Raw genomic sequence first — 12,262 nt, forward strand, 5'->3', positions numbered from 1 at the left:
CCTCAAGGTTAAATCTCTGGTCTGGAAGATAACCCCCACCCTGACAATACACCCCTCAACCTCAATGACATGCGTTTCTCCTCCCCTTGGATCTCAAAATCCCTGTTCCTGGTTTCCTGTACTGTAAAATAGTTTCCCCGCCTTCTAATTATGATTCATGTGCATAGTAATAATTTAATAATTAAGGACTGCGCTAGAGCCATTAACCTCAATTAAGCTCATTGTTTAGTGTCCAGCTCCTCTCCACATGCCCTCCTGACCCGAGTGGCCATGTAGGCACTTAGGTGGTGTGTGTGTGTGTGTGTGTGTGTGTGTGTGTGTGTGTCAGCTGGAATGAATACTTTGTCGTCCTGAGCTCCCTCCCTCCACCCTCTTGCCCCTCTTTAGTGTTGGGGTACAGTCTCTAGATATCCTCTTACTCATCCCTCTGTGTTTTCCTCCCTGTCCCCAGGGGGCCTCTCTATCTACCCACTGTCACGGCTTCCCAGACTACTCCCCAGCCTAACACAGGCTAGCCCTCCAGAACCTTCCCTAAAGTCAGCGGGAATGAGATGACATATTCTCCCTGGTGACAGAGTCACCAGAGGCCACCCCCCCCCCAGCAAAGGCTGTGCCAATCTTACTTACCCTGATCCCAGACTCACCCCCACAACGGAAGCACTGAAGGTGTCTAAATAAATGATAGATGGAAGAAAGCCCTATGTTGGTATTGTGTGAGTCACACTGACTGTAGGAGTGTCCAGTGGCCCACAACCACTTGGCAGGACAGAGATGGACAAGTCAGTTGATGAGTCGAGGGCTGAGTGGAGTCATCAGGAGCATTTTCTACCTACAGGGGCTAGGCATGTTACTATGAAGGCAGAAGTGCAGGCCCTTGGTTGGAACCCTTGCCCAACTCCGACATACCTTTCCTTGTGTGTAAAACATGTTTGCACTTTGCTTCCCAGCTCTGTCTTGATGAGAGACACAGGACCGAGTCATGCACTGTGTTCAAGAGCCCACTTTGATCAGAGCCACATGCGGACAGATAAATGCCCCCGGATGTGTTAGAGTAAGACAGGGCAAGACAGAGGGGCAGAGGATGGTGCCAGTCTCACCGGGGAGAAGTCGATGCGCTCCCAGGTATGATGCTTTTGGACAGCGGGCGAAGGGTACTCCCAATGGTTAGCATCAGATTCAGAAAGGACCTTGGGGTGTGGTGCCCAGATGCAGAACCATTCAGGACGACCCGCAGGGTCTCACAGGGAGGTTACTCAGCCCAGGCATAATTCTTGGATCACGTCGACCTCAGGAAGCTTCTAGGAGGGGAGAGCTGTGTGGAATCACACTTCTTAAGAAGGACTGAAGACGGGCTGGAGAGATGGCTCAGCGGTTAAGAGCACCCGACTGCTCTTCCAGAGGTCATGAGTTCAATTCCCAGCAACCACATGGTGGCTCACAACCATCTGTAAAGAGATCTGATGTCCTCTTCTGGTGTGTCTGAAGACAGCTACAGTGTACTTATATATAATAAATGATTAAATCTTTAAAAAAAAAAAAAGAAGGACTGAAGACAAAGGGAGGGGGCCAGGCAGTAAGAAGTGAGCAATGGGACATGAGGCTTTAATCCCAGGCAGAGGCAGGTGGATCTCTGAGTTCAAGGCCAGCCTGGCCTACAAATCAAGTTCCAGGCCATCCAGGGCTGCATAGTAAGACCCTCTCTCAAACAAACAAAACAAAAAGTTCAGGAAGCAAAGTGCCAAGGTACTCCCAGTTCTCCACCCTCAAAGAGGCGTTTCCTGACCCCATGTCTTTATGCAGAAACTTTCCCTCAAGGGAAAGCTTGCGTGTACCAGACAGGACTCACAGCTTTCGACAGTGAGAAGTCCAGAGTTCATGTACTGTTGGGAGCCCTGGAGAATAAGGGCAGGTGGCAATCTGGGTAAGCTCTGACTGGACATCTTCTTAAGACCTTTCAAGGAAGTCAGCGGTTCTACCTAGCAAAGTCTAGATGGATTAGAGAATGGTGCTAACTCACAGGGACAGATTCCCCCTCTAAGCACCCCAAGGGAACCTAAGAGAGAGATGGCTTAGAGAAAATGAATGAACAGACCTGTCTCCACTCTGGAATTCCCAGACTGGTAATCAGCAGGTTCTGCCACATGTGAGGGAGTAAGAGTCAAGAAAGGCACAGGGAGTCTCCTGACCCCTGGTCAACCTCATTCCTTGCTATCTGCCCTCTGGCACTGAGAAACTGATGATCTGTGACGTTTCACTTTAAACACTGGTCAGGAGTACCAGTGTTCACATCAAAACCCCACCGCCTACCGGTTCGATGGCTTTGAGCACATCACTATCATCTTTGGTCTCAGTTTACCCCATCTTGTCTTGCAGTTAGTAAACCTTTCTAGGTCAAAAGTTCAACTAGCAGTGTCCAAGAGAGGGAGCCAGCTGGCCACTGCCTGTGCAGCCTTCTTTCTAGAACAGTACTTTTCATTCCTGCAGCCCTGGAGACGTTCCTGGTGCTCTCTTTGTTAATGCTTTGGGTTTCGGATTGAAAGGATTTGAACTTTACCTTTGCATCCCCAAGTAACCTCTTTAGAGGAGCCAGAGATGATGATGATGACGACAAAGACAACGATGACGATGACGACAAAGACGACAACTACTACTGCTACTACTACTACCACACACACACACACACACCATATATATATATATATATACATATATACATATATATATGGTGTGTGTGTGTGGTATATGCATGTGTGTGTGTGAGTGAGTGTGACTTCCTCTGAATACCATTACTATTTGAACAGGAGGGTGCAAAGTCAGCAGCCATCGAGTCTGTGAAACTCCCTAGTCCTTTGGTGTGAGGTGAATGGGTGGACATCTCATCTGGGTGTGTAATGTACAAGGGGCCCAGACACCACATTGTACCCAAAAAGATTGCGGGCAAGCTCTGAGATGGGTAGACTTGTAATAGACAGTGAGGGCGGTGCACGAGTGGAGAGCAGAAATGTGCTGGCTGGATCCAGTTGCTGAACCTGCCTGTGATGTAGTCTCCGGGAAGCTGAGGTCAGCTAGGGGATAGGAGAGGGGCTGCGGGAGAGGGAGAGGGCAGAGCGGCTGTCCGCGGTACTGACCTGGCAGCCGACAGAGCTCACCGCGGCTCTGGGAACTGTCCGCGGTTCTGACCTCTAGCCTACTTGTTGGGCTCTGTGTGCAGTGCAGATAGCGGCTCCTCCTCTGTGGCCTCAGGGCATCCAGAGGTCAGCAGCCCCAGCTCCTTCTTTCTTCTGAGTTTCTGAACGTGCTGTGCCATTCTTGAGGGGACAGAAGACCCAAAGGGAGATATACCTTAAAGAAAGCAAATAAGCAGAGCTGCTCATTCATTTTCCAGATTGGAGAGCAGCAGAGGGTACCATGTATTGGTATGGGTGGAGGTCAAGAAAGGCGCATAGGAGTGCCTAACTTCCTGCATTGTGTCCTTTCAGAGACCCAGCCCACTCAGAGGCTACAGAATACCAGCAGCCCCTCAGTCCACACTCAGTGAACCAGGTTACTAAATTGCCTGCTTCTGCATGTTGTCAGAAAGGTTTTGGGGGCCCTGGGACTGGGCAGAGTGGGGGTGGAGTTAACAGTGCACAAGGCAAACTGCAGTCTGTGGATGTGCCCAACCATAAAGACCCTGAACACTACCGCCCTCACAGCCCGTCCACAGAGCTCCCAGGAGCAGAAATAAGGGATACTCCACCAGTCACTGTTCGTTCCTTTACTCTGAGGAAGTGGTTGTTACTGGAGCCCTTGAGTCCTTGAAGGGAAGTAAATGGCATCGAAGAGAGCACTATACAGTGTAGCAAGTTAACAACAGAAGCTGGGGGTTCCTCCTCTTGCCTCTTTCAGAATTTCAAAATGCACAATTCAGGGGAAAAGAAGCTAAAAATGTCTGCCTGTCCCCTCTTTTCCTAGGCCCACTTATCAGATCTCTTGTCACATCCCCTTGTCATATTTTCGCCCTTGCCACAGTTGTTCCTGCTTCGTCACCTCAGTCCCACATGCCTTATCACCCTGACTGACCCGCCATACTGGGGGCTCCTCAGGAAAAGGGGATACTTCCCATCCACTGAGCAGGCAGAGACATCTCTACTCTAGGCTGGGATTTCACCTGTCAGTGCCCACCTGGGGCCCCACAAGTGAAGCTGGTGGGCTGGAGATAACCTGAGATGGCAGATGGGCAGAGATTGCACAAATGAGGGTCTAATTGACAATCAATTGTGATTAGGAGCTAAAGGACGTCCTTATAGCCCTAGACAGTCCTGTTGAGGCTGAAAGAGGGCTGTTGTTTAGAGGTCTGGGAGAGGAGGAGGGGCATCAGGCATCCCTCTATTGGGGTTGTTCCTCAGAAGTAGGGTGGGAACAGAGGAAGAAGCTGGCTCAGTCTCTCAGTGATCGAGGTCCACACAGCACTGTTCCAGACCAAAGGAAGAGGAGAAGAGGTGCCCCCATGCAGCTCTGGAGGAGCCCTGGGCCCCCTTACTCCTCGGAGTTGGCTGTGAGCTTGACTTTCATTGCTCTGCTACAGTTCACACCAGAATATGGAGGGCGCAGGAAAAGATGAGAGGAAGGGCAGGGGAAGCAAACCAGGCACCCACAAACTCCTGGACGGTCAAGGTGCTTTCTCTGCATCCCACCCACTTCTGACCAGTTCCCTCCCATCTGCAGGCAGAGCATCTGGCAGTGCCAAGTGTGAGTTTGGATGGAAAAAAATAAAGAACCAGAACCCAATATCTGGCTGCATATTTTTCGATAACATGTTACGTTATCTTATTCCTTATCCCATTAATACATTGTATTATATTTGCTCTGCCCTAGCAGCAGTCTACGCTCACATTCCAGGAAACGCCACTTGCTCGCGTTTGCTTATCCTGAAGGAAAGCCGCACAGACAGGGCTACACAGGTCACTGCATTTCCTCACAGGCAGGCATCTGGTGTGTGTGATGGCTGAGGGTGCAGTCATGCCAGCTCCCAGTCACCCAGTAAAGTGTGGGTGCTGTGGCTGCTGTTAAATGTTTGCCAACATTCACCTCTCTGATGACTTGTGATGGTGATGAATGTTTGTGTGTGTGTGGGGGGGGGGGGAGTGTGCTTGTAGGGATGTCGCAGAGTCTCCACTACCCACAGCCAGGTCTGCACATGACCTCCCCTCCCCAAGAGAAGCTCCCTTCTTCACCCAGTGTCTCTGCTTCCCAGGGACGATTGGGACCTGGCAGTGGGCCTGTGTGCAGTCCTCACCAAAGGACTTAAAAGAGACAGGAAATGGAAGCCTCGAGGTGCGGGTGGGGGAGGGGTGATGGGGTGCAGTGCACTGCCCTTACGAGCCACCTTCTGACTGGGTATGGCTGCTCATGAATGAATTCCTGCTTGTGTGTTGGCCGCTTCTGAATGAGTGTGTGTGTGTGTGTGTGTGTGTGTGTGTGTGTGTGTGTGTGTGTGTGAAAGAGAACGAACGGGGCGTGTACATCTATATTCAAACTCAGCTGAGAAGAGGGAGGGAGTGAAGACCAAGGTGGGGGCGGGAAGAAGATAATTACCTCACTGCGATGGGAGATTACCCACCCTCCTTCCCCAGAGGTGATTTATAATTTAAAGATAAAGAATAATCAAGTCCTGGCAAGGAAGGACACAGTGTTGTGGGTCTGATTAGAATCTCAGGATGGACCAGCACGCGGTGAGGGTGGGAGGGGGCAGGGAAGAGGGGAGGAGAGCCCTGCCCCCCTCCCCTTGCCTCTCGTCCCAGCCTCCCAGAGGCTCAGCATGTCCGAGCTTGGCCCAAATTACAGGCGATCGGTCCCCCATTATTTCTCCTAACTTTTAATTTCTGCTTCCGAAGGATCATTGCCCGCGGTAATTGCAAAGGACCGTCCTTGTGCAGAGCGGGCTCTCGGGACCGCAGTGGGAGGAGGAGTGCACATCCGCTGGAGCACACGTCGGCGCACACACTCACACTCCGGGCGCGCTAGCTCCACCGCCGGGTCCCACCTGGGTCCTTCAGAGTCGGGTCAGCTCACGGGCCTGAGCGAGGGGAGGAGGGAAACTCGGAAGCAAAGCATCGGCTACCTGACCCTCACCCTCCGAAGCCGGGTTCGACCTTCCGAGGTCGCGGAGGCCGTCCTGTAAATATCCAGACTGTGGAAGAGACGGTGCACAAACACTCAGGCCTCAACCGGCCCTTCTGACTTGTTAAAGGTGGGGAAGAGGATAGTTTCCGTTTTATTTCTGGAAGAAACACATATTTTCCCATTACATGAAGGGTATCGATCTTTATGTAGGCCACCTGCTATTTGTGCGATTTTTTTTTCCGGTCACCCTTTCGGGGGGCGGGGACCGGGACGGCCGCCTAGCCCTGCTCAATTCGATTCCACTTCTAATGAGCGTCACTCGCGGCCGCCAGCCCCGCCTCTTGCGGGGATTTCGTGTCGTCCCTAATTTGATCCAGCCAAGGGGGCGGGAGTCAGAGCTGGTGAGGATGGAGGGACAGAGAACCTGACCAGATTGCTCCAGACGCGAAAAATAGCAATCCGGGGCAGCGGAAACCGAAACCCTGGGAACGCGCCCCACGAGGGGCTGAAGAATCTGCAAGAGCCCCCACTCTCCCTCTCCGGTCCCAGCAGCGGTAGGCGCGGGAGTCCCGGGTGCCTCGGTAGCCCAGAACCCTGCGTGCCACGGCAGCACGAGAGACCCGCCCTAGTGGTACCCTGTCCAGGCCAACTCGGGGCTCGCGGGTTCACCGTCCTGGGGCCTCCGCAGCCCTCCACCGCCAACTGATCCCGTAATTATTTAAAAGCTGGGCTGTCTCCTCCCCCTTCGGCGAGGAGGCGGGCACGCAGTTTCCAGCCCCGCGGAGGCGCAGCGGCACGGTGCTGACCACCACAGCCTCCAGCCGACTGTGCTCTGGCTCCCGGCAGGGCGTCTGTCGGTCCGTCTCTGCGGCTCAGTCCGTGAGTCCCGCACCGGGCCCGCCTACTCCGCTTGGGACCGTTCGCAGCCAATTAGGCGTGAGCGCTAACGAGGGGAACGGAACCCCGCGGCCGCCTGCGGGCGCACGTGTGTGCGGCGTGTGGGCGCGTGGGCGCCTCCGGCGGGGCCGCCATAAATGCACTGGCCGGGCGCGGCGGGCGCCTGAAGCGGTGGCGGAGGCTACGCCAGGCAGCACTAGCCAAGCGGGACGCAGCGGCGAGAACTGCTAGGCTGAAGCTGATTTTGCGGGGTGCAGGGATGGGATCCCAGTAGGTAGCGGGGCCCGAGCCGCCTGAGCGGCCCGAGGCCGGCATGAGTACCAGCGGCCCGGCGGCACCTGGGGACATCCCCGCGCTGCCACCGCCACCGCCACCGCCCGAGCCCGGCTCCGGGCCCGCACCACCAGCTCCTGCGGCTACAGCTCGGGACGCTATGGACGGACGAGCTGAGCTGCCCATCTTCCCCCGGGCTGGAGTCCCACCGCTAGCGGTTAGTGACACTGTGCCCGCGGTGCCAGACGGGGCTGGAGCAGCCCGGCCCGCCGCGCCCCCGCGCCCCACCTCCTTCTCCGTGCTGGACATTCTAGATCCCAACAAGTTCAACAGTAGGAGACGCCGGTGCGTGCTCCTGGGCCCCGTGGTGCCCGCTACGTGTGCCCCATGCGCCCCGGCCGCGTGCGTCCCGGTCCCCGCTGCCTCCGGACGCTCGCCGCGCGCAGAGCTAGAACGCCGAGCCCTTTCCGCCGCCACAGGAGTCGCCGCGGCCACGGGAGCTGAGCCTACAAGTGAGTATAAGGGGTGGGCGCGCTGGGGGCGAGGACACTGACTGCTCCGGAATGTTTGTGCTCCCGGGACCACGCGGCGAGCTGGGCCTGACCCGGTGCCGCCCGGCTCTGTGGAAAGTTCGCAGAGCGCGGGGTCCGCCCGGAGCATCCGTGGCCTCCTCCGGACCCGGACTCTAGGGCCCTCACTGCTGCACGTTTCTGGAAAGATTCTGCTGGGCCAAATCTGGGGCTTTGGGGTTGCGACAACGGTCTAGGATTCGCCTAGTCAGTCTCTGGTGTTGGAGGGTAGTTGGTGCCGGAGGCAAAGGGACATGCGGCGGCTGGCTTGGTGACTTACCCACCCCCACCGTGGCCTCCCCAGCCCTCCCCCTTTGGACAAATCAGACTAATTGTGACAAAACGCTGGTTATCTCTGGAAAAACAATTAAATCCCTTCGATTACAGTTAAAGGGAAATGTGCTTAGCGGCGGAAAGCGGCCGGTAATGGGGCGGCCCGCGCCCCCTTTGCGGTCGATATCCCATTACGGCGCATGCATATCTCTTTCAAGCACCTTGCAAACTCCCCCCGAACATCTAAATTATAGGGTCAAAATTCGGATAATTACTCGATTAAAACCTATTACACTTATTAGGGGCCGCTATTGATCGCGAATTGCATTCGACCAGCTCCTGATTGCTTTTTTGTACCCCTCCCCCGTCCTCCCTCTAACTTCCTGGCCCCTGAGCCTCTCACCGACCGGAATGCTCAGGGAGAACTGGACTGGGGCCGCCAGCTCCACCAGCGCTGTTGCATTGACCTTCCTCCGTTCCTAGAGGGAGGAAGAGCAGGCCCGCAGGCTGCAGTTGTACCCCTCTCTCCGCCGAGGGCTTGGTTGGCCTACCCGGAACCCGCGGCTGCCTGCTGGAGCCGTGTAGGGAGGGAGCGAGCGCTGCACATTTGGAGAAGGCAGCCAGGCAGGGCTGGGGCTTGGATGACTGGCTACGGTCGCCTGAGGGAAGAGTTGCCCTGCTAAGACCTGGGAGTTGAGGACAGGACACCCGCAGTCTTCAAGCGACCTGGGTCATTTGAGCTGGGGAGTTGCGACTTTATGCTCCAGTATGTCGGCGCCAACTCGACCAAGGAGTTGAGCACCCGCACTGGGCTGGAAAGAGTGGAGGCCTCCTCTGGCATTTAAAGACCACCTGTGGGTGAGGGGCATGAACGGTTCTCAGATTCCTGCATAGGAGACAGACAGCCCTGCAAATTTCAGAGACAAAATGCAGTCATGGCCGCAGCTTCTCTCTGGATGCTGCGGGGCTGGTGCTCATATTCCCTCTCAGGGTCCTGCTTCCAGCTTCACAGCGCCCTTGCCCAGCTTCCAAACTCGACCAGCTCAGGGGAAGCTAGAGCCCGCTTAAGGCAGTGTCGCTGGGGAGCTGGCTAATGGGCCCCAGAGGCTGGCAGGGAAGCCCTAGTTTTCAGGGCCTGGAGCCTGAGGTAGGGACAGCTCCGAGACCACTGATTTTGGTCTTCAGAAGTGGCCTCCACAAGGCCGGCCGACCCCACCCCAGGCCTCTAGCCCCTCCAGCTATTAACTGTGCGGTAATTGGCTGGCCCAGCGCCCGCTGTAATTGGAAGGTAATATACGCCGAAATAAATTAAATAGACTTTAACTAGTTTGTACATTACACAAAATGAGTTTAATTAAGTTTGTATCTGCCCCGTGAATCGATCCGAGCTCTTTCTCCGCTCTACACTTCGAGGGCCGCCCGCGCACCGCAGCCCTAAAGGCGAAGGCAAGGACTGCGGATGGGGCAGCAAAAGCAGCTCGAAAGAGAGAGAGATTCCTTCCGAAGGAAGGCAGAGAGGAAATGCAAGCAACCAAGGAGGAGCTGTGGGAAGGAGGGAGGGAAAGAAAATCTTTGGGGAAGGGGTAAACGAAGAAGAGGAGAAACCCAACGATTAAAAGATAATCTCTCCCCGGGAATTCGGGCAGGGTAGCTGGGTGCCGGCCTAACCCTCTGTCCTCTTCCTTTTCGCCACCCGCAGGTACTGGGGACTCTTACAGGGCGGACGAGGCCGAGGCCAACGGCTACAGCAGCGGCAGTGGTCGCAGCCCGACCGCGGACAGCGAGGATGAAGCGCCTGAGGAGGACGAGGACGAGGACCAGGCGCCCGAGGTGCAGGATGTTCAGGGCACCGAGGAGCCTCGGGGAGGCAGCGGCGGTCTCGGGGCCCGCGGGTCGGGTTGCTCCGGAGCGGCCGAGGTCGAGGCTTCCCCGGTGGACGAGGCTGCGGCCCCAGGGCCCCGCGGGAACTCGCCCGGAGCCCCGGGCCCGCCTGTAACTGCTGCGGGAGCGGGGAACGCGGGGAGCACCCCGCAGGGCGCCGCCGTGGCCACCAAGCCCAAGCGGAAGCGCACGGGCTCGGACTCGAAGTCCGGGAAGCCGCGGCGTGCGCGCACCGCCTTCACCTACGAGCAGCTCGTGGCGCTGGAGAACAAGTTTAAGGCCACTCGCTACCTGTCGGTGTGCGAGCGCCTCAACCTGGCGCTGTCGCTGAGCCTCACGGAGACGCAGGTGAAGATCTGGTTCCAGAACCGACGAACCAAGTGGAAGAAACAAAATCCTGGCGCTGACACCAGCGCGCCGACCGGCGGCGGCGGGGGCCCGGGCCCGGGAGCGGGACCCGGCGCGGGGCTGCCCGGCGGCCTCAGTCCCCTCAGCCCCTCGCCGCCCATGGGCGCGCCGCTCGCTTTGCACGGCCCGGCGGGGTACCCGGCGCATAGTCCGGGAGGGCTGGTGTGCGCCGCGCAGCTGCCCTTCCTGTCCAGCCCGGCGGTGCTCTCGCCCTTCGTGCTGGGCTCGCAGACGTACGGCGCGCCCGCCTTCTACGCGCCCCACCTCTGAACCTCGGTGCCAGGATCCCAGTGGGGACTGCACCATAAGGCCTCGTGGCCAGAGGACCTAAGGCGAGCGCGGCCATCTCTTTTCTAAGGTTTCAGTCGTTGGTCCTGTATATAGCCGGTTCCTACAGAAGAGAAATTTATAAACGAGTGTGCGCAGGGGCCAAACGGGAGGCTCCCGTGGCCTGCTCCAAGCACTTTGCAGAACTCTTAATAAACCACAGGAAGCCACGCGAGGTTTTTCCGAAGGCTCTGGCGCCGTCGGATGCCTATCCCGCCTTCCTGTCCGTTCGAGTTCTTACCCATCAGCAGGGACTCCAGAGCCCAGTTAGGTCTAGTTTCCTATTTGTGTTAGTGTCTAATAGTCACTCTGGTAGCTTGCACCAAGACATCCTTCTCTCTTGGGGATCGCCCGGAGCTGGACCAGCGTGGGTCCCTTTCCCACTGTCTCCGAAGTGAGGCCTTTCCCCCTCTTCTTGCAGCCTGGCACTGCTGAGCTCCAAATGGAGCGCTAATGTTGCTCTTTGTCTTCTGTAGCACCAACTGTCCCCACTGCCACCCCCAAGCAGGCTACTTGTGGATAGGAAAAAAATCCCACTTCCCAGAAGTTGCTCTCCGAGGGTCGAGGTGTAACCACTTGCCAGATAGTCTAATAGCCAGAACGGAAGGCCAACAACCTTTTCTGGCCCCTCACTCTTCTGCAACAATTGTGCGTATGTGTATGTAGTCCCTGTGCGCTGAGTTCAAGGAGCCTAGGAGTGGCCCGAAGCCGTGGCTGCACACGCTCCAAAGCAGACACTGAACCACCTCTGACTAAGGGAGACGTGTGGAAGCCTGTTCCAGCTTTGGAAGATTTTGCACACCCAGTAGGAGTGGACACTGGAGAAGGGAAAGGGGTTGGCACGGGCAAGGGGCGGGGAGGCAACTGTTCTCAGGTCTGTTGAGGGTTACGTTGAGAATGAACTGCAGTGACAAGCACTGGTCAGAGTGCTCAGAACTGGCTTCATTGCCACTGCCAGCCAAAGGGCAGGTAAGAGCAGCCAGTGCATCTGGCAGTTGAAGGGGGTGAGGGGAGCAGGAAACCAACCTGCCCCTTGAAGGTATTCCTGAGACCGGTACCCCTACCTTCCCTCACCAGCAGAGACCTGGTGCCCAATTCCAGCCAGCCCACTCTCCACTTCCAGATCTTCTGAGCCTAGAGTTTCCTGTCCTGACCGGATGTTTGCCAGCCCCTAGGTGGGCAGCAGGTCCAGCCTTCTCTTTGGGTTGTGCAATTCTCCTATTCCTCTGGTCAGGGACCGAGAGCCCTGTGTGAAGTGGGATACATTTAATTGTGAGAGGTGATGGGTTGTAGGATATTCCTAACCTTGCTGCTGAGGGCTGAGCCTCTAAGATGTAGATCGCCAACAGGAAAGTCCTGAAAGGCTCCAGAAAATTCCAGAAGTTGCTTGGAATCAAATCAAATCACTGGAGGCTTGGTCTTTGCAGGGGCCACCCAGCCAGAAGCCCTCCCTAGATAGGAGAGGACACACCACAGTCTTGCCCCATCTCACCTCTAAAATGCATGGAGATCTTCTCTCCCAAGCCAAC

General features: G+C 56.4%; 1 protein-coding gene across 1 annotated transcript; it reads left to right on the forward strand.

Moving 5' to 3' along the window:
- The first annotated feature begins 7,315 nt into the window (after positions 1–7,315).
- Positions 7,316–10,898, forward strand: Nkx1-1 (NK1 homeobox 1). The gene is made up of 2 exons (XM_234082.9): positions 7,316–7,787; positions 9,817–10,898. The coding sequence occupies exons 1-2, from the start codon at positions 7,316–7,318 to the stop codon at positions 10,674–10,676; spliced, it is 1,332 nt and encodes a 443-aa protein (XP_234082.6). The 3' UTR covers positions 10,677–10,898.
- Positions 10,899–12,262: the final 1,364 nt, after the last annotated feature.

Source organism: Rattus norvegicus, chromosome 14, assembly GCF_036323735.1.
Source record: "Rattus norvegicus strain BN/NHsdMcwi chromosome 14, GRCr8, whole genome shotgun sequence".
In the NCBI taxonomy this organism is placed as follows: domain Eukaryota; kingdom Metazoa; phylum Chordata; class Mammalia; order Rodentia; family Muridae; genus Rattus; species Rattus norvegicus.